The 27,915-nt window shown below is 35.9% G+C and overlaps 2 protein-coding genes and 1 pseudogene across 2 annotated transcripts; 2 read left to right on the top strand and 1 right to left on the bottom strand.

The window, feature by feature from the left end:
* The first annotated feature begins 4,261 nt into the window (after positions 1-4,261).
* On the top strand, positions 4,262-8,013 carry LOC137748081 (ent-kaurene oxidase-like; annotated as a pseudogene).
* A 7,930-nt stretch (positions 8,014-15,943) lies between these two features.
* Positions 15,944-19,166, top strand: LOC137712149 (lysine histidine transporter-like 8). Its single transcript, XM_068451283.1, has 5 exons — positions 15,944-16,430; positions 17,337-17,470; positions 17,672-18,099; positions 18,197-18,328; positions 18,439-19,166. Exons 1-5 carry the CDS (start codon positions 16,045-16,047, stop codon positions 18,925-18,927), a joined length of 1,569 nt encoding a protein of 522 aa, XP_068307384.1. The 5' UTR covers positions 15,944-16,044; the 3' UTR covers positions 18,928-19,166.
* A 3,123-nt stretch (positions 19,167-22,289) lies between these two features.
* LOC137710037 (dof zinc finger protein DOF1.6-like) lies at positions 22,290-23,408 on the bottom strand. Its single transcript, XM_068449000.1, has one exon. The coding sequence runs from the start codon at positions 23,353-23,355 to the stop codon at positions 22,609-22,611; it is 747 nt and encodes a 248-aa protein (XP_068305101.1). The 5' UTR covers positions 23,356-23,408; the 3' UTR covers positions 22,290-22,608.
* Between the last annotated feature and the right edge of the window lie 4,507 nt (positions 23,409-27,915).

Here is a 27,915-nt window from a genome sequence, read left to right as displayed (position 1 = left end):
GTGCCTTTGTTGTCTCCTTTCTGTGAATTGTGACACATCTTTATACGGCATCGGATTTTACCATTAGATAATAATGATTTAAACAAAAAGTGAAAAATTAAATTGGTAAAATAATCTACTCACAAAGGAAGGATGTGGTTAATCTCTATTTTTTCGAATATTTGAGTAAATCATTATCTTCTTATCTTATTTTACCTTTTTAATTTTCAACATTTTTTAAATTTATTTTTTGGATTCATCAAACATGTTTGATGGTTTTATACTTTTGCGTGAGCTCGAATTTTGCTAGAGGCATTCTTTTTTGAATTTTTTTTAATATATTATATATTGCTACTATTAATTCACGTATACTAAAGAGAGAGGATCAAGTTTAGGATTTGCATGACGTGAGTAAATTCTTTTAATAACTTATGCTAGAAAAAGTTCATTTTAATTTTCTATTGTGTTAATTTTTTTTAACAAACGATATTATCTACATTAAGGAAAGATGATGGGTTCAGCCTCACAATAAGCTAGCAATAATAAAGTTCAAATTTAACTTTAGTAATAATTAAACCTAAAACTTCTTACTTTACAAGTCAAAACTATAATTTAATCTAAATAGTCAATTGGAAAGATAATATTAGTTGCGACGGAAAATAAAATCCACATAATTCCGAGGATAATTTGGTCTTTCGACAATTCTAGAGGAGAGCAAGGGGACCCTCCCCAAGTCGCTTTCCATTTCTTTGTTGACTTTGACTGTGAATGGCCCTTCTCCATGAACACGTTCGTGCAACCTTCCTGAAAAATAAAAAATTAATGTGGTAGAAGACGATGATGGCCCTACCAAGTTTCATGCGTAATTGAAACCGTTAAGGGTATTATGGGAATTTAAAGCTATAAATCTGAGTAGGATTAATGTCTTTCAAACTATAATGCATAAACAAAAAGACAAAATGGGGGTAAAAGTAGAAAAACAGGGAAAATAAAAGGGGCCTTTTGACAATTTGAAAGTTGACTGATTCACGCCGACTGAGTGCGTTTGTAATCGAGGCAGGTGATGACGGAAGCGCTTATGTCAGCCACATTAGCTTGATTAGCCTGATTAGGTTAACCCAATGTGAAACAAATTAAACAATATCCGCCGATGATCAACTCGTCCAACGAAACTCGATTTCAACTTAATTTCAAGAAATTTCACATAAATTTAGGAAAATGTTTTTGACATTTCAAAAATCTTCTTCTACATTCCTCACAAGTGTATTTTTCTTTCCTAATATAAAAATTTTGAAATGTAGAATGAGATTTTTAAAATGTTAATAACAATTTACTAAATTTAATATAAAAATATGCAGTTATGATGAATTTGATATAAAATCGTAACTTGTAGTGCATGAGTAGACGTGTTGATACATTGAAAATTTCTTGTATATATCTTCATAGGTATATCTTTACGTGACTTAATGGTAGATAAGTAAGTTTATCTCGTTATTCAATAAAGATGAATATTAAGGAAACTCTTTCAAAAGTCAAATTTTTCATTAAGTCTCTATCACCTCATAGTTTAACAACAATTTCAATGCCAACATTATTAAATTTTGTAATAAAATCATAAGGTAACCAAGAATCTCACTTTTAATAAGGTCCATTAGCATTTCTCTTCAATAAATATGGAAAATGATATTCACCAGATCATTTTCCTAGGGATCTGGGGATCAGGGAATCCAGAAATCATGTTCATTCATTATAAATTAAGTACTATTTATATTTAATTTTAAATTTTTAACCGCACAATGTATGCTAAATGAACATAATTTATGAATCTCTCATATCTCTAGAAAAAAGATTGGAGGAGGATCCTTTTCCAATAAATAGTATCATAATGGGAAATTAATACACATCACTATACAGCCACGTGGCTGTGTGTTATATTGAAACATAATTTAATGTTTCGTTGTGTAACTCGCACTATTCGAGGGAATTGTAAAATTCCAGAAGACAGGGAAAAGGACATGACATATGGTCGTTTGAGCACGCGACGAATAGGGAAAGGGATTGGCTTATAACGAGTCAATGATTGAAAAGATGAATGACAACTCCAGCCTCCATTTTTGAGGCTGCGGAAGCATCAACCACCAATTATTTCAGTTTTTAGTTTAATTATACTGTTGGTCTATCCAAAAACTGTCCAAACCACAACGGGAAAGTTCAGTAATTGGAGACGACTTTTGGTCTGTATTTTATATGGTACATTCTGTATTTGATTTATGATGCTGATGAATCACACAATAATGGTCAGAAGATGCTGAAATGTTTTGTAAGTCTTCTTAACCTCAAAAAAGTAGATTGATGTGGGAGTCCACCAGCTGATCTTCTTCTTCGAAAGAAAAAAAAAAAACAAAAAAAAAGGCCCCACTATGCAATGTAGTCTCCCATCTCAGTCAACGCCTACCCATTGCTATATATATGTATATTGGAAGTTTGATGTCTAATTATTAATAGTCGAGACTTATTATGATGAGACTCATGGTTCAATGTAAAGTACATACTCTGTGAAAATTAAAAATTAAGGTCCGATTAGAAAGTCTTTGGGCTTTCACTCGAATTACAGGAGCCTCATTGAAATTCTTCATGGGCCCCCAGGGTTTGTGGAGTGTTTGGGATCAATTTGATATGCTGCTTTGGGAGCCTATGTTAATAGGGTGCATCGTCGTTGGTCGATTGGCGGCTGGGGGACGGAGACGAAGAATATGCAGATACTTGTGTGTTCAAGTCTCTCAAATTCCTTAAAATAGTTTATGTACTTACCCCATGGATTAAATTTTACAGCGGTTAAACTAATAATTTGTTTAGATTATCTCCAAAAGAGATGTCAAAAATACCACATGGTCATATAACAGAAACAAATGACGTACCATTTACTTCAACCGAGATGTCAAAGATGATATGAAAAATAAGGTTAAGCTGATATGGACAAAGAGATATCAAATTTGACGCTGCTTTCAAATTTTATTTTTAATATTTTCAAAGACATTCCACTTACCTTACTTTAAATGCTAGCATATTTAAGTATTATTTTATTATTTTTAAATCAACAATAACCCAACTTTTATTATTTTTGTTTAAAAACAACATAAATAAAGCAATAAATTTTGGCATATTGAGTGGAAGGAAAATATTAACAATATGTCAAATTACCAAGTTAGCAATTTGAATTCTCATTTGAAGATGCTCTTAGACCATCTCCAAAAGAGATGTAAAATTTTGAATATAAAATTTTTGACAGCTTATGTGGCACTTTGACATCTTTTAAAGTTTTATTTCCCAACCGATATGTCAAATTAAACTATTATTTTATTATTTTATTATTTTATAAAATAAATTATTAAACTAATTAAAATTTAATAAAGGACATTTAAAATTTAATCAGTAATCTATTCACCTTCCTTGATTGAAAAAAAAGAAAAAAGTAAGATAATTGCATCAATCAGCTCAACATTAGTTATAATAAATGATTAAACTAATTAAAAATTAATAAAATACATTTAATAATCTAATCATCAACTTCTATGTCATTTAGGGTGCGTTTGTTGCACTGGACTAACTTCAAAGACTAAGTTGGATTGACTTCGCATGGACTAAGTAGTATAAGAATAAAGAAACGTTTGATACAGTATCAGACTAACCTACAGACTAAATTATTTTCATATACAAATAATCCTTTTGTTATTTTCTAATCAATTTATTAGTATTTTATTATTATTAATGTCACTTTTTTTTTTTTGCTGACTACTCTCTTCCCCTCTCTCTACTTTCCTTTTCCTTTTCTTTATCTTCTTCGCATCCAGAGAATTCCTTTCCTTCTCTTCTTTGACAAGCTTCAATCCCCGCTCTGCCGTCCTTTTCCTCCTTCAATCTCTCTTGGTTTGACAAAAATTCCAACTGTTTCGATCCCTGTAGTCCTATCCACAAACCATTCTTCATATTCATGTCAGATACCAAAAGACCCTTCGTGCTTGACGGACTAGCGCTGGGGGCGGGTTGCCTCTGGCGGCAGTGCGACTGACGAAGACGATGAACTCCTGAACCCTAGACCTTTGGAAGTAGCCGAAGTGGCTGATATCAGAGGCGTTGGTGATCGGGTCAAATTCGTCTGGATTTCACTTGAGGACCAGCAAGGCCATGATTTCCATCTTCCTGATTTTCTACACGCAGGTGTAATCACATAGTCTGTACGCTGGCGAGGGAATTAGGGAAGAAACCCGTTATTAGGAAAGAAATGAAGCAGGTGTTGGGATGTGAAGGAGAGGAAGCGAAGGTCTTAGTAGTACCGACGCTGTCGAGGGGACTCGCTAAGACTTCTTAGCAAGCTACTAAGGGCTGGTTTGGTATTGCTGTGCTTTGAAAAAAAGCTGCTTCTGCTGTGCTGTGAGAATAAACAGCTGTGAAATAAAGCAGCAGAGTGTTTGGTAAACTTTTTTGTAAAAGTGCTTTTGAAAAAAAAAAAAAAGCAGTATTAGAGTGTTTGGTAAACTCTTATGTAAAACAGATGTGAAAAAAAGCCAGTTTTTCAAAGCTAGGTTTTGTAGCTTCTTATTTTTGGCTTTTTTTCATCCAAAACTGTGAAAAAAAGCTGAAGCTGAGTGTTTACCAAACACAAAAACAGCTCCCAGCTTTTTTTGATAGCAGCTTTTTTCAGAATCACCTCAGTACCAAACCAGGTCTTAGTCTACACGAGTCCCGTTTATTACCATTAAACTTATAAAATTTTAGTTTACAGATTTAGTCTCTCCAGCATTACGCTTTAAAAAAATTGTTAAATCACTAATTGTATTTAATTATTGGGTTAACCATCAACATCCAGTGAGAACCATTAACACTCAAGAATCTTTCCGTTGACAAAATAAGCAGAACTCAAATTGTTCCTGCAACAATAAATTGGATTCATATGAAATATTACTTGACTATTATATCCATGATCTCAATGGAAGGTCGAAAGGCCAAAAAAAGGATGCCTTTCTCGATGGAAAAGGATTAGAACACATCCTTCACGATTTTCAAGCAATAAAAACTTCATTTTCCACCATTGTTGTAGTGGGTACTTTTTCTTTGCTCTTCTTCCAATATTTCATCAAAGAATTCATCTTCACAAAAAAGACAGGACCATACGCCAAACCTCCTCCTGTCCCAGGTAACTACTTCTATTTCTTTGCCTTCATTTCCATGTCCTCTTTCCCTTTTCAGTTTATCTGCGTCAACGTAGGAATCCTGGGTAGAACTTGCCCTTCCAAAATGCAAACTAAACGTTCATTCTATACAACAAAGTCAGTAGCTATTGCCAGCTTTTCTTGTATGGTATGAAGCGCTTTCACTTATGCATGTAGATAGCACAAATGTTCGTTTACCCGGCCCTCTATATACAATGTTCATTCCGTCATGCACTCTAGCTCAACTGCGCTTTCAAATCCGCTTTCAAGTATGAAGAAAGTTGAAGTTCTACCATAAAATCAAGGAAATTGTTATTAGCATTCCAAAAATCTCATTTAATATTCCAAATTTGTAAGGAGTGTAGAATGAGATTTTTGGAGTGCTAATAACAAATCCTTAAAATCAATTGACAATATGAGGAATAACCTAATTACTTATAAGCACATGCAAAATTATTTTTTTTCTCAGTCATATCAAATTAAATTGATATAAACTCAGCGACTAGAACTCACCCTTGTAAAACCGATTTGCTTGCTGATCAGAAAGGGAGCTCAAAAGCTCAATACTAGCCAGCCCAAAATAGAAAGTACTCTCTCATTTTTTGAATGATATATTGGGATCCTAAAGATTCAACTTTTATTTTTGCCAATGTTTTTGCAGTGGTACCTGGGTTGCCGGTGGTGGGGAATTTGTTGCAGATGAAGGAGAAGAAGCCCTACAAGACATTTACAAATTGGGCTGAAACGTACGGACCAATCTATTCCATCAGGACTGGTGCTTCCACTGTGGTTGTCCTCAATACCGCAGATGTGGCTGTAGAGGTATATATATATTACACAGAAGCGGCACCGGAACCACAGATATACCTTGAGAGACACTGTGTCAAGCCAATTGCATGCTCATGTAAAAAAGTCTCCTAATGAAGCTGTGAATTTCAAGAAAGTGTTCGAGCCCGAACTCTTCGGACTTTCGTTGAAGCAGGTGAGTTTATTTTCTTCAAGACATTACAGTTAAGTTAATTGATTATCTTGATCAAATTTACCAGGCCTTGGGAAAGAACGTAGAAGGATCAATTTATGTGGAGAAGCTTGGAACTACTTTGTCAAGAAATGAGATCTACGAGATTCTTGTAGCTGATGTGCTCAAGGGTGCCACTGAAACTGATTGGAGGGACTTCTTTCCTTATCTGAGATGGATTCCCAGCAAGAACTTGGAAATGAAAATCCAGAATATCTGTTTCCGCAGGAAGGCAGTAATGAGTGTCCTGATTAAGGAGTCAATGAAACGAATTGCTTCCGGAGAGGTTGCTCCTTCAATTCATTTCTTGCTTTCAAATTTAATAACGATATGCTAATTATTCTTAATTTAATTTGGAAAGGTTTTGTTTAGTTATTCATTGGTTTTTTATATGCACGTGGTCGATTGTCTCAGAGGGTTAGGGTCTTTTTACTAATCCGACTGCACTCGGATTCATCAAACTCTTCTCACTCTCATCATTGCTTGTAATAATTAAAAAAAAAAAAAATTGATTGTTTATATAATTACTTGGGTGGATTAATGAAACAGGAGGTAAATTGTTTTCTGGACTGCTTGCTTTGTGAAGGAGAAACGGTTACAACGGAGTAAATAACCGTTTCTGTTTGGGAATCGATTCTTGAGGCAGCGGATACTACAGTGGTAACAATGGAATGGGCTATGTATGAACTTGCTAAGCATCCAAAACGACAGGTTATTGTCTCAGTAATTGATACCTAATTTTAAATTTTATATGCAAATGATACTTTAATTTGTAATTTTTTTACTTATTAATTAGTTTAATTTTCTTGAATAATATTATTGAGATGAGACACACTTTTTGAAAATCAAATCATAAACAAACACCTCTTTACTGATAGTGAAATAACAGTTAGAACAGTGAGCTCTCCGGTATGTTTTGTTGGGAAATCCGACGATCTCGACGTCGATTGGACTCGGACTTGACTGCCTGCGTTTTCTGATCGAAAATAAAATAACAGTTAGATTTATGATTTTTTTTATTTTTATATAATGTTAGATAGATTAAATTTGTTAACCTAATGATGTAATTGTTGATGATTGAATTATTACTTAAGTATTGATTAACGTGTTTATTTTTATGGATGACATATTATTTGGTTTACAAATTTTATTTAAAATTTTAGTTTCCCTAACATTACTCTCTTTTCACTAGCTGACACATATAGATATTGACCGGGTGTTTAAAATGTATAATTACAGGAACGTCTGCACGAAGAAATCCAAAATGCTTGTGGATGCGACAAGGTTAGTGAGGAACACTTGTCCCAGCTGCCATACCTGAATGCTGTTTTCCACGAAACTTTGAGGAAGCACAGTCCAGTTCCAGTAGCTCTTACAAAATATGTTGATGAAGATACCCAATTAGGAGGTTACTATATCCCTGTTGGAACACAGGTAATTGATAGAATACATACATACATTCCATTATGAGATTAATCTTTCTTGTATGTGCAGATTGCTGTAAACTTGTACGGGTGTAACATGGACAAAAACAAATGGGAAATGCCAGAAGAATGGAAGCCAGAGAGATTTCTGGAGAAGGAAAAATGGGATCCAATGGAATTGCAGAAGACAATGGCATTTGGAGCTGGAAAGAGGGCGTGTGCCGGTTCTCTTCAGGCAATGCTAATAGTATGCACAACTATCGGAAGGTTGGTGCAGGAGTTTGAGTGGAGACTAGGAGAAGGAGACGAAGAAGAAGATACCGCTATCTTCACCAATCACAAACTCCATGCCTTGCATGCAGTCATCAAACCCAGAAATTAGTGTGAAAATAATAATTAAAGCCTCTCTCAAACATGCATCATCGTTTCTGCGATCTGTGTACTGATCATATAATTATAATCTATTAAGAAAATAATTGTTGCCATAAACAATTTTTTCTTGAAAATTGCTCAAGCAACTCGAAAATCTCAAGGATATGTGCTTTGCTTCCTTTCCTGGCGTCATATTTAATTGTTAAGCTATATTGTTTTTTATCTTTGATAATCCATATATGGAGAAATTTTTCAATGAATTCGGAACACGAACCACTATGTGTGTTAAACAAGTGCAGGAACACTTAAAAAAAATCTCTTTAATAATATTATGACATGTAATATACCGAATCATATTTCGAGTACATGACAAAATTTCTCCCATCTATATTTGACTCCATCTTATACTGCATTTAGGATACAAGTATTTGAACCTAGAGTTAATATTGGACCTGTGCGTCATTAGTTTCGTATGTTCCTCCCATTAGAGCAGGTCCACCCATGATTTTTTTTGCCATGGCCAGATCACTCATCCAATCCAAAATTCACCTCCATCTAGGGATGGGCAAATACTCATTGGTTATAAGTAACCGCGGTTATCCATCCATTTAAATTTGACAGTTCCGGTCATGAATAACCGTTTAGATAAATAAATGGTTATGGGTATAATCATTTACAGTGAAATTTAAATTGGTAGTTATGGGTATTACCCGCGGTTATAAACGGGTACCCATTTAATCGTTTATTTTATTATATGTAAAACTTAAAATAAAAAATAAAATAAAAATGTTTCTAAATAGGTTTAGTATCCTGAGATATATTTGGTTATAAAGGACCATAATATATATATATATTTATTTATTTATTTATGCCTCATTTGAGAGAAAAATATAGTTGATAAAATGGGCTAACGTTTAATACATGTGATTAAATATGCTAAAACATTAGAGTGTTCGACAGTTTTGTTTTGGAGTCTTTTGGAGTTTTGACCAATTCAAGATAATGATTACCTTGAGCATTTAGAAACATATTATTATCAGATGATACATACCTATATATATTATCAGAGTTGTTAGAGATTGAAGTGAAACGGAAGCCATGTATTATTCTGTTTATTTTCTTCACTAGTATCAGATGAGAGAAATGAACGTAGAGAGGGATAAATGAGGAAAACATGATTATTATTTTCTGCTTTTCATCTTTTTGTACTACTCATACGATACAAACATACGTATCTTTTAATGCATGTAAAAAGCTTACACACCAAAACAATAAAAACCAAACTTCTACTATTTAAACAATATAATTTTGACTTCTATTCTTCCACTTTCCACCCTTAACCATATGTGGTTGTTTTCTTTATGTGGGCATTCACACCAATTTCACAACAGAAATCATTACTTGAATATTTATAGTCTCAACAACTACTAATATTAGTGAGAAACAATTCAAGAATTAATTATAAAAAACAAAAAGGCACAACTTTGTATTACTTGTAGGGCAAGTAACTCCATTATTTTTCTTCAAAAAGGCACAAGGTACGGAGAAATATCATCACAGTAATTCCTAAGCCTATCTTTTCTCTTTATGCAGCTCCACCCCATTCTCTCTCCTTCAGTTAAATTTAGGCCACAACACATTGTTAAACACGCTCCTGACACTGAGCTAAGGAACTGAATGCTTGTTTACTACAAAGCCATTCACAATATTCATCAAGCAATCCAAGTAATCTATAAAACATGGTTTCAATTTTGATATTTTTTCAGCAATGATTGCATGAAACATTCACCATGAAGCATGAACTCTAATTTTACATTTTTTTTTCAAATTATAGATTCAGCTTAATTTTATTGTTCTTATAATTGTGGTGAATTGAATATGCGTGAATAAGAGAAGAAAAAAAATGGGATTTTTCAAACCCTACACGCATGGGAGTCGCAGCCTGAAGCTGCGTTGCTTGAGCCACCAAGTCGTTTCTGCTCCAAAACTCTGAGGTCCAAAACAAAGCCGTTTTGCATCACCTTTCTTACGAACTTAGGCTGCCTGCAATCGACCCGCAACCTAATTGGGCATATGCACCAAACCGTCCCACTTGTTTTTTTTTTCTTTTGGGCCTTGTTTTATTTTTGGCTCGCATAATATAACAAGCCCATGGGTTAGGCCTTGTTTTTCACTCTTCCTTCTTAGCCCAATAATTGGGTATATAATCTGTTAACCCATTTACTTCTCCTTTGTTGCTCAACAACCCAATAACCACTCTTTTGGGCCTGCAAGCCACGACAGCCCCATATTTTGGGTCGTCACTCATTATTTTCACACATAGGTCCCAAAGCTATTTCCGTTCACTACATATGTATATTGTGTTTGTTTGGAGATATCATGAACCTAGAGTTTGTACTTAAACTCAAACTTGAAGTTTTGAAAATAAGTGCCATAGAAATTCGAAGTTTCATAAAACAATACACCCGTAAAAATTCGGAGTTCTTGTAGGTGATTTGTTAGGATTACATGTAGATGATGCTTTAAAAAACAACTGTAAAATTTAGTTTGTGCAAATTACTTTATTGTCCATAATTTTATTTTGTGATAGAAGACAAAAATGTTTTTTTCACCCTCTTAGAGTTGACAAAAAGAGTTTCATTAATATGTAGTTTAAATTAACTTATTCCTTACAAATCTATTATGTGTAAATAAACTAACTTGAAATAGGTCCAATTTTATGGAAAGAGATCCTCTCCGAATCCCTTCCACCAAATCCATCCAATCAATCAATCAAGGCCCTTGAAATTTGATCTAACGGCTACAAACAGAGGGCCCATTTAAAAGTTATAATAACTTTAGCAGTTGTACTAAATTTCAAGGATCCGAATTAGGTGATTGGGTGGATTTGGTGGAAGAGATCTGGAAAAGATCCCTTCCCAATTTTATGGCCTAGCAATCAGATTAGTCCAATCGTGGTTATTTTTTTATTTAGGTCTATGAATAGGACTCCATGTGTCAGCACTTTTTGTTGTTAGGTTGATACTTTGCATTGTGATTACTATTTTACTCTACTATAGCTATGCAATGGAAAAAGAAAAAAAAAAAAAAAAGAAAAAAAAAAGAAAATGATACGATCGGTACTTTACTAGCAATTCTCTTTGATAATCGCTAAAAAGGTAGTGACTAATACGGAAAACAATCGCTATATTCACACCGATCCCTCCATTTTCAATTTTTTTTTCAGTTTTTTATTTTTATTTTTTATTTTGTTAATGTTTCTTTTATTTCTCTTACCATAACAACAAACTATCATATTCGTGTTTTTCAAAATATATTTTTTCCATGCAAAATATATTATAATTCATTTTTAAACACTTGTAATCAATGATTTAAAACCCAAATTTAAAGATATTTTTCTATTTTCTCACTTTAAGAATCAATAAAAAATATTTTCAAGACCTAATAATCGGTAGGATCACATCTAAAGGTTTTGCAATATTTTCCTTAACTCCAGGGCAAAATATTTCTTAAAGATAAAAATTTCAAATTTTTTTTCGACAAAAAATTGTGTGCTATAAGTCAAAGTTAGAGTCATTCTATTCGCACCACATATTTCCTAAAATTAATTTAGGATATTTCCAAAATTTCGGACATCTATAAATCTCTTGGGGGGCCTCACTATTAGTTATATTATTTTTCAATTTTTTTTTCAACTCAAGTACTCTATTAGTCGACATAAACCCAGATGTCAGCTGATCTTTTACAATCTAAACTACCTATCATACAAGTACTTTTACAGTCTAAACTACATGTCATATAAGTACTTGTACAAGCTAAACTACCTATCATATTACAATATTAGTCGGTATAAACTTAGATTTCAACTGATCTTTTATAATCTAAACTACCTATTATATAAGTACTTTTACAGTCAGAATGACCTGCCATATAAGTACTTGTACAAGCTAAACTACCTACCATATTGTAACTACCTATCATGGTGGAATAAGTAATTTTACATGATTCTAACAGTAAGATGTAGTCCTCCATCTTGGTAATGTTAAAAGCCCCCGAAGTTAACACAATCAATGTCAAAAGCCTCTTGAGCAATTACTTACATAAGACAATCAATGTATAATGCTTGCAAATCATATAGACTAGAATCATGTAACAAATACCAGCAAAAATGAAGCTTGATATTGTAAACAACTCAACGAAAACATGTAAAATTACTTATAGTTCTCATAGCTTTATGCAAATTCAAATTCAAATTTGGATACTAATCTGCAGGAATTGCGAGGAGAATTCAAAATAGGTGTCGAATAGAGTTTTTGATGAAACGATGAGATTTGATGAGTAATTTTTTTTATTTTATTTTTAATACAACAATATATTTTACACTAAAAAAGATGAGAGTTTTTTATGAAATGATGAGATTTGATGTGTAACTTAAAGTTCCATGTTAATTCTGGAAGAGCCATGATAAAACATTTAACGACAGTCGGTGCAATTTTGTTTTCAAATTATGGACACTTTAATTGCTCTACTTATTAGACCCTACTTATGACTGTGCAATACATTAGACCCATATCAAAACATGCGGATTAGGATCCTCTCCTGAGCAAAAGGTGAGGATCCTCCTGACCAAGCTCATCGAGCCGTTGAAATTTTATCCAACGGCTACAAACAGGGGGTCCCTCTAAAAGTTATATTAATTGCAGTCGTTGGATAAAATTTCAACGGCCCGATGAGCTTGGTCAGGAGGATCCTCACTAGGGATGGGCAAATACCCATTGGTTATGGGTAATCGCAGTTATCTGCCCATTTAAATTTGACGGTTACGGTTATGGGTAACAGTTTAGATAAATAAATGGTTATGGGTATAACCATTTACCCGTGAAATTTAAATGGACGGTTATGGGTATTATCCGCGGTTATGAGAGAAAAGTATAGTTGATAGAACAGACTAATGTTTAATATATGTGATTGAATGTGCTAAAACATTAGTGTTCGACAATTTTGTTTTGGAGTCTTTTGGAGCTTTGACCAATTCAAGATAATGATTACCTTGAGCATTTAGAAACATGTTATTATTAGATGATGCGTACCTATATATATTTAATTGGCCTTGAGTTTTCAATAAATATTTGACCCCAAAATTAGAAATCGATTAAATGGCTTAGATCGATGAACATATGTTTCTAAATAAAAATCCAAATATTTATCAAATTAGCCTATTAGCAGATTGATGCGTACTTACATATATATACATGCCCTTTAAGGGAAGGGATCCCCATTTTTCAAAAAAAATGGAGACATCCTATTGACCATTAGATTTGACTTTAATGAAATTTTGTAGCTGAGATTAACAGTATACAAGAATATTCATTAACCTACAATCATGCATGATTCTTGTAATAGATTGACCGTCAAATAATTGGGAGACATCACATATATCCATAAATAATATTGCTGTTAATATAAAAATACATGTTAAATGTACTTATAATGGTATTTAATAGTTAGAAAAAAAGAAAATTATGACAAATTTTTTTTAATTTTCAAGTTGTTAAAAAAAATTGGTAGACAGGTAAAAAAAAAAGAAAAAGTAAATGGGTATGCGGTTATGGGTATACGGTTATGTGTATGGTTAACCGTTTATAAATGGTTATGGGTATGGGTATACCTGTTTATGTAAATACCCAACGGGTAAACGGTTATGTGGGTAAAAACTTAAACGGTTATGGGTAAATAACCGCGGTTACCCGCCCGACATAACCGTTGCCCATCCCTACCTCTACCTCTTTCTTCAAGCCATGGCTGATGGAGTCTTGGCAGTAGCCATGTCATTTCTAGTCCCAAGTTATGTTTCATGGCAGTTACTATTCATAATGGATGAAGAGTAATAACCATAACAACTTATTCTGAATCAATCTCATACGTTGAATACTTGGTGAATTGTAACTGTCATGAGATTTACTATTCACAATGGGTGGAGAGGTGAAGAGAAGCCAAGACAATTTACTATTTGAGTTGTTAACGCTCAAAATTGGAAAGTCAACATAGATAAGTATGATCAACCCTTGACGGACTTGGAATAAAAAGTTAAATGATTAACAACAAGGTTAAAGTGGTTTGCCCTCAAAGTTGGACTACGCCAACTGTAGTACTGTGTATATATTTGATGTAAATTACACGAAGGGCTCTCTAATAGTATGATCTTTCTCTCGTGAGTCTGACGTAGTCCCTCTTATAGAGTCCTCCAATGAGCACCAAAAGGCTTGGAACCCAAGTACTGCACCGCTCTAGTATTAAATTAATTATATGTATAGACTTAACTCACTAGTTATTCTTCTTTAGTCGACACGTGTAAATGGAGAGGCGTATCCTCTGAATACGTATTTGTTCGGAATGAGGATCCTCTTCAGATCCTCTTCGTGACGAAATTGACCGCACGATGTATAATAAACAAACATGATTTGAAAATTTTTAGAATTCTCACAAAAAAGATCACGAGAGGATACTCATTCATTTGTTAATACTAATGGATATCTTAGAAAGAAACTTGACGACGGCTAACCAAGTTATATACTTTCGGCTAACCAACTATACATCCGCATGGGACGTTTATTCTTAAAAACAAATTAAAGTAAAATTAAAAATCAATGCAGAAGATGATCCAAAAAATATGATAGCAGATAATTAGTACGCATGCGTTTCAGTTAATTTCCAATGCGTGATGGTAAATACTTGGCTTTTTACCCAGTTTACCAACAAAAACCAGAAAAATATTTTAAAAATGGAAGGTGGTGCGGCAGCAGGCAGCAGCGAACGCGAGATGGGTAGCACGTGGTTTGTGTCGGGTAAAAATCTGGCATTTTCTATCTGTATTGTTGTATGAAAATTACCGCCTTTTATTCGAAGTTACCGCCACTGCCGTTCAGACATCGGGTGAAGTGCTGCGCTGCGGGACCTCCCGTTTCCAGGTTCTTGTCAACTCCAACCTCACGCGCATCGCAAGGATTTGCAGTAAATAGTCACGCCTACTTGTTCATGACTCGTGACTTGTAAGTTAATCATCCACAGGCCAACACAGACCAATGAAATGATCACCAAACCTCGCAATCTCGCATCCCCACACCGCCAATCGTCGCGTGCAATGCCCAACACTGAAGAACCTGAAATTCCGGAGGCCGGACATACTTTCTAGGACCCATCTCAAATAATGTTCATGATTCACCAACAAACGAATTCACAAGCTTTCCTTATCCCCCACCCTTTCATAAAAATCAAGTAAAACATGGAATGGAACTTTAAGTTTTCGCGTTTAGTAGTATTAGAGTTTCAAAAATCCAAAAACAAAATCTTCGTTGCCCATTTTAGTAGGATGGGGTGCACTATTTCATTTGTGCATGTTTATCTCTAACTTCACGTGCATGATAGAACTGAAATAACGTTAACTTGATATACATTGTTAATTTATTTTCTAAAAGCTTTAGCATAGTTGAGATGATTGAACTCGTTTTGTTGTACATATGTTTATTTGTTTTTATCTCTACCTACATGTATAATGAGATTGCACGTGAAAACAAATATCAACTTGATATATTTTGTGGACTTATTTTCTGAAAGCTTAGTTTTTGCTCACAACTTTGCCCAAACGGTAACACCGCCACTTATTTTTGGGTCTGCCATGCCATGTGTTCTACATGCTAACTACTTTTTATTAAAAGAAACAGATTACGATTTATTAAGCAAGATTAACCGAAATTTACTTTGTTTAAATTGAAGCTCCTCCTCACTCACGTCCTTCTCTTCCTACGTCATATCATATCATATCAACCATTTCATTTCACATTGAAAGGCCCCACGCTCCTTCTGATCATCACTGACCTTCCGACACACAACACTGAAAGCAAAAAGAAAAAAGTGCCATTTTTCACACACACACACAAACAGAAACAGATGGAGCTTCTCGTATACCTCTAGTATATATCAGAGCAGCAGAGCAACTCTTTCTGACGTTAACACAAAAGGCATTAAAGAAGCTGAAGTAAAAATGGACGAAAGGCCGGAGACGGAGCTGATATCCATTCCGGCGACCCCACGCGGGGTGTCCACGCCGGAGATACAGACCCCATCTGGGCAGAGGTCGCCTCGTCCGCCGTCCAAGGAGGCGAAGTCGTCGACGGCCTGGACTCCGACGTCGTTCATCTCGCCGAGGTTCCTCAGCCCCATCGGTACGCCGATGAAGAGGGTGCTCGTCAACATGAAGGGATACTTGGAGGAGGTGGGCCATCTCACCAAGCTCAACCCTCAGGACGCGTGGCTTCCCATTACCGAATCCCGCAACGGCAACGCTCATTACGCTGCGTTTCACAACCTCAATGCCGGCGTTGGCTTCCAGGCCTTGGTGCTTCCCGTGGCCTTCTCTTTTCTCGGCTGGTAATTAATTAGTTAAACCGTGCTCTTCTAATCACAATTACTGATAAATCTTAATTACCCATTTCGCCTAATTACCTCAGGCTGCATAAAGTTTGTTGCTTTAGCTCTGGAATTGTGTTTCTTGGCCGGTAATTAATTAAATAAAAATCCTACTATGCTACTCATAATTACTGATCTTAATTACCCATTTCACCTAATTAGCTCAAGCTTCGTAAAGTTTCTAGCTTTAGGGGTTAATTGCATTTATCCTTAATTTATGTGAATTTTGCTTTGGAATTATGTTTGTTGGCGTTTTCTACTTGATTCTGCTGAGGCTACTGTCACACTCACATGCTTTCTGGCTTCTGGTGTGAGGTATTTGACTAAAGTTTATGGCTTTTGTGGATCTTCAAGATTAAAGTCACTTCATTTATTGAAAATTTGATCATAGGTTATTTTTTAATTTGGAAAAAGTAAAGACAGAACATCCTTGAGGTATATCACTTGCTTTACGTTTTGCTTTTCCACGACTGCAAAGATCTTGATTAGTCTCTTCACAGCAATAATGCTCTTTGCTTGCCCTTAACTTTTTTATTTTATATTATTTTTTTGTTATAACATTTAATTAGAAAAGAGAGGTCAATGAATTCCTTTCAACTACTGTTCATTTCAAATTGCAAAATTTTTGCAATATACCAATGTTACGATATAAATTAATAAATTCAACGAGTGGATGTGCGCGGTGTGCCCAAGAATTCAAGGAAATTTATCGTGTTTATGAGAACGTGCTGCACAATTAATCTTTTTCGAGTTGTGTTTTTGGGTGTGAATGATATGATATTAGTCAATATTCATAGATATGAAGTGTTTGACATTAGGATAAAATTGTTAAACCTTAATAACTAGTTTAGTTGATTTTGTCCACAGGAGCTGGGGAACACTTTCGTTAACCATAGCCTACTTCTGGCAACTTTACACATTGTGGATTCTAGTTCAGCTTCACGAAGCAGTTCCGGGAAAACGATACAACAGATATGTTGAGCTTGCACAAGCTGCATTTGGTAAGAGAGATTTCATTTACCAGCAAATGCACAATTATCTGTTGCTCGAACATTTCATAATCTGCATGAGGTATCACTGCACTGAGTGCACTCGGAGAACTTGGCTTGATCTTTACGAGCGATACATATTTAGCTTAATTGGAATTTGTAAAATAGTACGTAAATAAGTCAGTAATCAGCAAATATGTTTCCTTTTGGCAGGGGAAAGATTGGGAGTTTGGCTTGCCCTCTTCCCAACCGTCTATCTATCAGCAGGAACTGCAACTGCTTTAATTATCATAGGAGGGGAGACTATGAAACTATTTTTCCAAATAGTTTGTGGGCCTCTATGTTCATCGAATCCCCTAACAACAGTAGAGTGGTATTTAGTGTTCACTTCGCTATGTATCGTTCTATCACAGCTCCCAAACCTCAATTCGATCGCAGGACTTTCACTCGTTGGGGCTGTGACCGCCATAACCTACTCCACAATGGTTTGGGTCCTCTCTGTTAGCCAGCCAAGACCGCCCACAATTTCCTATGAACCCATTTCGTTACCATCCTCTTCGGCTTCCGTCTTTGCCGTCCTGAATGCTCTTGGTATTGTAGCGTTTGCTTTCAGGGGACACAATTTAGTTCTTGAGATTCAGGTATGCACACTGAGTCCAAACGTAACAAAGCTATTATCTTCAGTTGGGGTTTTGCACTTTTCAATCTTATCTAATGGAAAATATTTTACCTGATTAGGCAACAATGCCATCGACCTTCAAGCACCCGGCTCACGTGCCAATGTGGAGAGGAGCCAAAGTTGCATATTTCTTCATTGCCATGTGCTTGTTCCCCGTTGCAATTGGAGGCTTCTGGGCTTACGGAAACCTTGTAAGTTTACCAATCTTATAACTTGTAAGACGCATTTCATCGGCTACTGCAAACAGTTAGGCATGAAAGCGGTCTTGCTGATTATATTTGCATGTTCTGTTTAACTACAGATGCCTTCTGGTGGGATTCTCAATGCCCTGTACGGATTCCACAGCCATGACATTCCGAGAGGACTCCTTGCAATGTGTTTCCTACTGGTTGTGTTCAATTGCTTAAGCAGTTTCCAGATATACTCCATGCCAGTATTCGACAGTTTTGAAGCCGGTTACACCAGCCGCACCAACCGCCCTTGTTCGATTTGGGTCCGGTCTGGTTTCCGAGTCTTTTACGGATTCATCAACTTCTTCATAGGAGTGGCACTCCCCTTCCTCTCCAGTCTTGCCGGTCTACTAGGAGGGCTCACGCTTCCGGTCACTTTCGCCTATCCTTGCTTCATGTGGGTTCTTATAAAAAAACCCACAAAGTACAGCTTCAACTGGTATTTCCATTGGATCTTGGGCTGGTTGGGGATCGCCTTTAGCTTGGCATTTTCAATCGGAGGCGTGTGGAGCATGGTGAACAGCGGACTTAAATTGAAGTTCTTCAAGCCGCCGAATTGATGTTTCAATGACTCTTGCATTGGAATTCTGCAAAATTTGTTGAAAAAACTTATAAACATGTTGTTTCTCTAGTGCAAATTCCATACGTCTCGTACGTACATATCATGGTTCTTGTTGTCTCCATAGTTAATATGTTGTAACGGTAAGTTTCTTCAGGTTCTGAAATATGAACTTTATCTTAAGATAACTAAGTTAAGGCTTCTCCTACTTTCTCCTTCTACGTTCTTGTATTTGTTCAATTCAACGGTTATAAACAAAAAAAAAAAAAAAAAAGATAAAGAGAGAGAAAGAAAAAGGAAGCACGGACATCATTTCTCATTTCCCATCACAAAATTTTGAATGGACCCATTCTCATTGCTTCTGAATCTTTATGAGTTGGCCCCATTTTCAGTGCATGCTTCCGGGTGATGATAATAAGCTGAAGTTGACCCCATTGAAACGAAGTTGGATTTGACCCAGTCTCCTTTACTTGTCACTATATTATTCTTAACATGATACTACTTACCCTACCTTTTTATCACGCAGACCACGTTATCATCCGATCACACACGTTAATAAAGAACTTCTTACATTAACACTAGAAATGTGGGAGTCTCTTTTTCTGTAGTTTGATTTTTCTCGTCACCAAGTAATTAATTATGTAGCTTAAGTTGGTAATGTGGAGTGGGATTGCAATGATAACGATGGATGGTTGGACGAAATTGAGGTCGTGACTTATAATAATGCACATTAATGAGAGATGGCCAGTCTTAATCAAAAGAGTATTTTAGCTGATCGGTGGTGGTAATGTTCATCATCTATTTATTATTGTTGGTTGAGTTCAAATTTTAAGATGGATAATGCTAGAGAGACTAAATTTGTAGACAAACTTTACAAACTAAATGATGCGTTACAAATAAAAAATGAGCACATTTATCCACGCTTAAGTAATAATTCAATCATCAATTTCCATATCATTTAGTTACAAAATTTTGTCTATAAATTTAGCATTCCTAGCATTACTTTTTTGAAATTTGTGGATATCCATTACAAATTTCTTAAAATTTAAACTCAACTAATAATGATAAATATAATAGCGACCATTATCATTATTTCAGAGCGATAAACAAAATTACATCAAATTAAAAAAGTGAAGATATGGGTTTGGTGGGGGTGGGTCCCACAAATATCCCTACAAGAATGATGACTCCAACGGATCAAAGACCTATATATATAAAGAGGATTTTTATTAGCACTTCAAAAATCTCATTCTACATTTCAAAATTTCTTTATTAGGAAAGAAAAATACACTTGTGAGAAATGTATAATGAGAATTTTGGAGTGCAAATAACATTTCCATATATATATATATATATATATGCACACACATATTTATACACACATATTTATATGGAATAATCATATGTTTAATTATGATTTCAATTAGCAGAGTGCAATTAGTAGAGTTACCGTAAATTGAATTAATTAATTAATTAAATGCATCTGCTGTGGGCATGCATGGATGGATTATGGTCGAGACTCGAGTGGATGATCCAAAGGCAAGCTGGCGCTCTCCGTGATTAAATGCGATATCATCATACGCATAAACAATATGATTATTTATTCCAATTCATCATATCCCTACACAATCATCATGTTCATGCATGTACTGCCAGTGCCACCAGCAACCCTATAAACTAGCGAGCGGGATTGGGATTTAATTATGAGTATACAAATCAGACAAATATAACACTTCAAGATTGAAGACCTACCAGTATGATTTGATTTTATTTTGCGCTAAACCTCGTTATTCACGAAAATTGAATCTTATATCTCATATATATATATATACACACACACAAGTAGATATAAAATATTAATACTTCTAAACTATAATGTTGATGGCCTTAGTTTTATCTGGTTATACTAATTATACCATAGAATATACATGTCCTAGTTAGTTATACTCCAGTAATTTTGACGGTGAGATAAACATAGTGTTAGAATATAAACACAAGCGTACGCGTATTTTGGCTAGATATTGGTTAAAAAAAATCTTATTGAAAGATGTTTTGGGTGTCTTTAAGTTTACAAAGGATTGAGACTGAAAATGAATCCTAAATTACTCACTTGTATTAAAATTGGAAGACGATATTGATTTTCTACAAGGATTTAATAGGAGAATCGTAGCCATTGTTTGTCTACTTAAATACAGCATATGCTCACATTAATTGACCCGCTCATTATTGAACTAAAACCTGTTGTCAATAGCCGAGCATTGAGAATTTAATAGTGAGGATAAGATTAGCTTTGAAGATCATGACTTCTGCAGGTTTTCTATATAATTCTTAATTACCTGCGGTGCATTAGATTTACCCTCAATTCAACCGTATAACACAAATCAAGGAAATTTCAAGAGGAAAACAACATTCTTACATCGTCTTCCGTGTAAAATATACAAACTAACCCCGATAAAATATTACTAATTCCAAATGAGGCCCAAACAAGTCTCCAGCAACATATCTACCTGAAAACGACAGTTACGGGAAGGATGCATGGAAGTGGTCCCTGGTCGGTGGCGAGGCTAAAAAATCTCACATTTTCAACATCATGACAAACAGAACAGAAAATAAACTCACTGTTCAATTCCAACGTTGAAGGTTGAAGGTTGACGGTAGAGATAAAACATAATAGTATAAAAACCTTAAAAACGACACTGAGGAGTAGTAGGTTGATTGTCTGAATTCTAATTAACCCTATTAATTTAACTTCTTGTTGTCCATTTCTGAAGTAGAATATTTACTATTTTACTACCGTCAGTTCATGTCTGGTTTCTTGACTAACCCTATTAATTAAGAGTAGGATTTTATTTTCTGCAGATCTCCTCCCTTCCCCTCATTTCCTCGCTTTTTCCTCTGTAAAGAAGTAAAAGCTTAATCGTGAGCATTCACGCAGGAGGAGAGTGGAGGGAGGGAATTCGAAAAAGAAAGAGAATCTGGATCCACCAATTAATCTTCTTCAACCAAAGTTAACGATGTGGGACTCGATTATTCATCATGCCCTTATACTGCTTTTGTGGACGCATTTAGAATCCAAGAAAAAAAAATGATCTGATAGAGAAGTTAAAAACAAGAACTTGACTGACATTACCAGAATATCGATTATATATCAACAACAGAAGGATCAACAAATAAATAGCGAGCAAGTATTGATAACATTCTTAAAAGGAAATTCATCATTTCGTCATTTTGGTTAATTTCCCACTTGACATGGATCAGCCTTTTCTATTAACACGTACGATTTAATTATCGTTTGATAAACACAAGTCTATAAAAACGATTGCCGGTCAAATGAAGATCTAAAATTACTCCCAGAAGATAAAATTAAATGGAAAGTAAATGCATTTTAAACCCAAAAAGCAGTCGTCTTTGTCCATTTTCTTGCAGCGTTTTGTGTCCAAAAGACGGAACATTTACAGGACCCAAGAAAAACTAAACCCTAAACCAGACAACATAGAAGCCAGCAAAAGCAACTAACTTTTGTAACCTATAGCGATATATCTATACCATAACCCACCACCGAAACCCGACCCAGATAACAAAACGACATGATCAGAAACTAGAACCAAAACCCATAACCCAGAAAAGGAATATTAAATCCTTTTCTTTTTCTTCCGGGAAATGGGTCAGAAGATACTTTTTGTTACTTGGAAGTCTCCAGCTCCGGCCAGGCAAAGCAATCACCATTGTTCTCGGCTATCCCACCATCACCACCAGTCATAATCTGCCACGTGTTGCACCCGACAGAACCCCCAGAAACAGCTCCATTGTTGTGGATCACATTTCCAAAATCACCCACGTCGGGAAAAGCGAGCACACCTCTGCCGCCGTCGTAGCCGTAAGTACCCACTTCGTCAAACCCTTGCCCGAGCCCCAACCCGTACCCGAACCCACTAAACGCCAAGAACCCAGGTGCCGGTGGGCCCTGAGCACTCAACAGAGAAGTGAAGCCGCCGTTTCCAACAGCGCTCTCGTTCAGGTCCATCAGTTTTTCGTGATCCGTCGCCGTCTCAGGCTTCGGTTCCACCGGAAAGGAATTGGGTTTAGCGGACGCGACGGAGCTGACCTCCTGGGTCAGTGAAGAGGAGGAGGGCGAGCCCGAGGAGGAAGAGCAGGATGGGCGAGAACGCTTGGTGTTCTTGCGAGACCCGCCGCCGACTGGGACATTGCGGAGGGTTCCGCCGTGGGTCCAGTATCGGCGGCAGGACTTGCAGAAGTGGCGTGGCTGGGCGAGGTTGTAATTGTTGTAGTAGCAGAACTTGGTGTTGTCAGAATCACAGCGGGGGCAGTGAAGCGGCTCGGTCTGCTGCGGCGGAGGGTGGCCCAGGCTGTGCTGGACTCTCGTCGTCATCGACGGTCGCATTTGCTCGTCGGCGGAGTCAAACGGCATCGTGAGTGTTGTCGTTTGGAGAAAGGAGGGGGAATTTGGGCAGAGAGATAGGGGGGAGATATTCGGAAGTAGAAAGGAGGGTTTTATCGAGGAGTGAAGAAGGTGGTGCGAGTGACACGTGGGACGGCTGAATTACCACCTCCCTAATAATCTGATTTGGTAAATTTAAGTGGGTAAACTTATCCTTTCGTATTTATCTGCTTTTTTAAAAAAGAATTAACAGTTCGGTTTAGTATTTAGTGACATGTACGGAGGTGGTGACGTGGGTGAATGTGATTGGCAGATTGATGGTGCTGGGGATAATGATATTTTGTGGTGTGTCTTGTGGGGAAGCTGGCGTATCAGGTAGGGTTGGCGTGATTTCTACTCAACCTTGTTCTTGTCATCAACTTGGTTCAGTCGGAAATGAATCGGACCAAGTTCTTCCTCGATCCCTGCAATATTATTTTTAAAGGTTCGGCAATATCCCTCCTCCTCATTTTACTGAGATTTTTTTATAAATTTTTTTGTGCAGATTCAGTTTTATTTATCTTTAATTCACTGTATTTATAATCTAAAACATGATGTGTCGCAAATATATAATTTTTAAGAAATTAAGTAGTTTTGCTATGATCGTTAAAATATTCTTTTCAGCACATTATTTCTCTCGTTGAAACTTTCTTTTCCAACGCATTATTTTTCGGATTCAAACTTTCTTCAATTTGTGAATACATATTAGCGCGGTCCAATTTTTTTACGAGATTAGTATGGTTCTTCAGAGTTCATAACATGGAATGTAACAATACCTCGTTTGTTTTGAATAAATGAAAAAAAAGAGAGAGGGAAAAGGAACATGTACTCCGGGGGGTTAATTAACCGTTGAATAAGGGGGAGAATAACTGAGGACCGACAATATGATGGGTGTCGGGCAGCGTGGGATACAATAATTGGTTTTGCCTGTCCCTTCTTCTTCCTCCTTCCTCTCCTGGGGTCTCGTGTTTACCTCCTGTCTCTCTCACTAATATTTTCGTGTCCACTGTCACAGTTTTTAACTCACGACTTACCACAACTTGAACCAACTATCATACATCACACTCATACATGATCTCTCTCTCTCTCTCTCCCTTCGCAGTTCATGCATAAATGTAGAGGGCCATTCTTGTATTATGTGAGATTAGCGTTGATTCGTTTGAGATTCAAACATAGAAGGGATTTTTTTTTTTTTTTTAATAAGTGCGATACAGATGATTCTGTAGAAGCGCGGCAAACTCCTATTTATATTTTTCTCTTTTATAACCTAAATTAATATTTACTTTCTATTTTATCTCTCTTGTCATATAACGCATACAATTATTAGGTTACGAGTATCCACTTGAACAAACTGAACCAGGATCCTCGTTGGATTCATTCTCTAAGGATCCTAGGAATCACGCAATCGTGTCCGTTTCCCGTATATCGTGCGGTCAGTTTTCGTTAAGTACTATTTATATTTAAATTTTAAATGATTTATGATCGTACAATATACGATAAACAAACACGATTATATGATCCCTAGAATCCCTAAGAAATGGATCCAGCGAGGATCCTGGTTCGAACAAACTATACACATCATGCATATATGGTAGCATGGATGCTTCTGCTCCGCCCCTTGGATATCGTGTGTACCTCCTCTCTCGGTACTAAAGCCTTGTGTCTAATCTAATAGTAATTACATGCCAGCTAGTCGTGCAGCTCCCTACCCTCAAGATTCTTATCGCAAGTAATGAGTAGTAGGTGCCCAAGTCACTCAACTCACCCCCTTTCAGTCATTCGCTTCAACATTGTCGGAGTTCTTGCTCCCCGTGACCCTGCCACCTTTCATTTCCTTTTTTTTTTCTTTTTTTCGTGGGTTTTTCGAGTACATATCAGAACATATTATGCAATGAGATTCTGAGTCGTTGGATCGTTAATTTTAAAATATTTGGCATATACATTTATTTGCTCATTTACCTAGTTCATGATAGCGAGTCTCGCATTTCTTTTTTCATACCTTTGTACTCCTCTCTTTTTTCTGTAATCGCTAGATTGATAAATTTAAGAGAGGATTAGAGAATCAGAGAAATGAGGGGAAAAGAAAAAAACGAGTGTTGCATGGTGTGTAATGAGTACGTACTAGTTTTTGGTGCGTATGAGCTCGTACATAGTACAAGGCTAGTACGCAAGCGGCTCCAGCAACTAGCCCAGCCAAGCTATAAAGAGAGTAAGTCATCGTGAATCTGTGTCAAAACTACAGATGCTCTTCTGCGACATAGTCTTCTCTCTGTTGCTGTCAATCGCATGGTATGGAGTGTATGCCGATCACTATCACCTTTCAGCCCCATTTTTCCGGTCAGTGCTTTTGACGACTTCTCAACGGTCACCACCGACAGTCCCCTGTACACTACTAATTAAACCCTAGCACTAACCCTAATACAGGAAGAAAAACTTGGGTCCAAGTGTAACGTGATTGTCCATGATCATGTGTGATTATATCTCTTGTCATCAGAAAAAATGAGATAAGTACAATAAACACAAAATGTACAGCTGTCTCTACTTTCAACACACGATTTAAATTTTAAAGATTGATTAAGTTAGGAAGATATATATTCAGTTAACTAGTTGAAAATGATAACTCTCACATTCTAAATGAGACTGGACGGTTTAGGTTACAATATACATAGCATAACACAATATTAATTTACATTTCTCATATTTAATCTTTTTTTTGCACGAGAATAATGGTATAATGGAGTCTTTTGTTTTGTTTTAACTAACTATCTAGTACTAATATGCTACTAAGTATTGTGTTTATCTGGTGATAATACGACGGATCTTGTTCCATTAGCGGTCCATGCTAATAGCAATCACTGCTTAAGTATGAAATCAGATGCCTTAATTATTTGATTTGGCCATGACATCCATCAGCAGCCTCTTGTTTCACACGTCAACTTTCTTGCACAAAGAAAGTAAACAACTTCCTTGCACAAATGCATTAGCAGTGTTAAATTATGAAGCAGTCCGAAACGAATCAGAAGGATTGATAAGTGTCAATCCAATATAGCAATACCATTTTAGTTACATGTTTTAAACATGCATTTACCTTCGAACAGGATGCTAATTAAACTTCCTTTATCTTTCTGCACCGAAAGTGATTGCTTGGTTATTAGTTGCATATTCAACTGTATACTCACCCGATTCGTGCTACTAAATGATCCATTTTCAAACGTTCGTTACATCTAACCCATCTATAACATTGATGAGCTAGAAGAAGAAATTAGCCACAGATGAAGGATATATGGACGGTTTGACCAATTGAGCTCTTTTTGTTATCCCTTTTGGGCTCACATGGAACCGACCATAAGACCACCACCAGAACTCGCAATTCTGCATGGCAACAACACACAGGTACTGCCATTAATTAGTTAAGGTGACAGAGGATAATTACCATTATATGCTTACTGCACAAGACAATGAGACGAAACTATCAGCCTAATCACTTATGTTTCTCTATTTATTTTATGACACTTCAAATATCTGCTTGAATATCGAGCACTTAAAAAAAAATTCTCCAAAATTCCAACCTAGTTGAGGCTTAAATAATGTTGCCATTACAAAATGATTGGTGTGACAAATGCTGTGTATACTTCACCCTAGCTAGTTAGTTGTCAGCATAAATACATCAACATTGACATTTTAGTTTTTTAGTGTTTTTTTCGACACAGGCTGCATGAGATGAAGGGGATCAACCACAAAACAGCATTTATAGACGCTCTTAACTATTTAAGCAATAAACTCATTGCACGAAAACTTAGTTTTTACTGCAAAATACTTCCAACAGTAGCTCACTGAAACTCTTCAATCACCATTAGCAAGTGGCCGGACAAAATACCCCAAAAGTCTATTTTGTACAAATGATCCAGGTCTATATTCAAAGTGCCCCACAGATGTTGGTACGGTCAAGTGGGGCATGTGCAAAGAATATAACATGCTTCTTTAATTTTACTTTTGTGTATATTTCATAAAAGTGACGCAAGATATGAGGTGATCAATTGCGTTACTTTAATAATGATTTTAACCATTTAAGTTATAAAAAATTTACACGATATAGGTTTTTGCTCCAAAATTATTAGTAAAAAAGTTAGCAAGTAGTAAAAGTTAGCTATGTATTGGTTCAATTTTAAGTTATAGCAGTTGTTCTAAAGATGTATGACAGAAGAAAAGAAGGGATCCAAATGATATCGAATTTGTAGATTTTTTTGTTTTGTTTCTATAACATATAAAATGAAATAAATAATTTTTTTGGAAACAACAAAGGCTCTAATTTCAGCTCTCACTGTTATAATAATCAACTTTTAGTATGTCAGTGACATATGATAGGTCGATGATATTTAATTTCATATATTTGAACAATTGAAATTTAATTTTAGTTCATTCTAGTCCAAAACCCCACAATAGAAATGGATACCCGGTTGGGTATCCCAAAAGTCTCCTTGGGCGAAAAGACAAAACCCCACAACAAAAATGGATAGCCGGTTTTGGTATCCCACAGGTCTCCTTGAGAGT

Source organism: Pyrus communis, chromosome 1, assembly GCF_963583255.1.
Source record: "Pyrus communis chromosome 1, drPyrComm1.1, whole genome shotgun sequence".
Classification (NCBI taxonomy): Eukaryota; Viridiplantae; Streptophyta; class Magnoliopsida; order Rosales; family Rosaceae; genus Pyrus; species Pyrus communis.
Note: the sequence above shows the minus strand (reverse complement) of the source record. Positions and strands in the feature narration are given on the sequence as shown.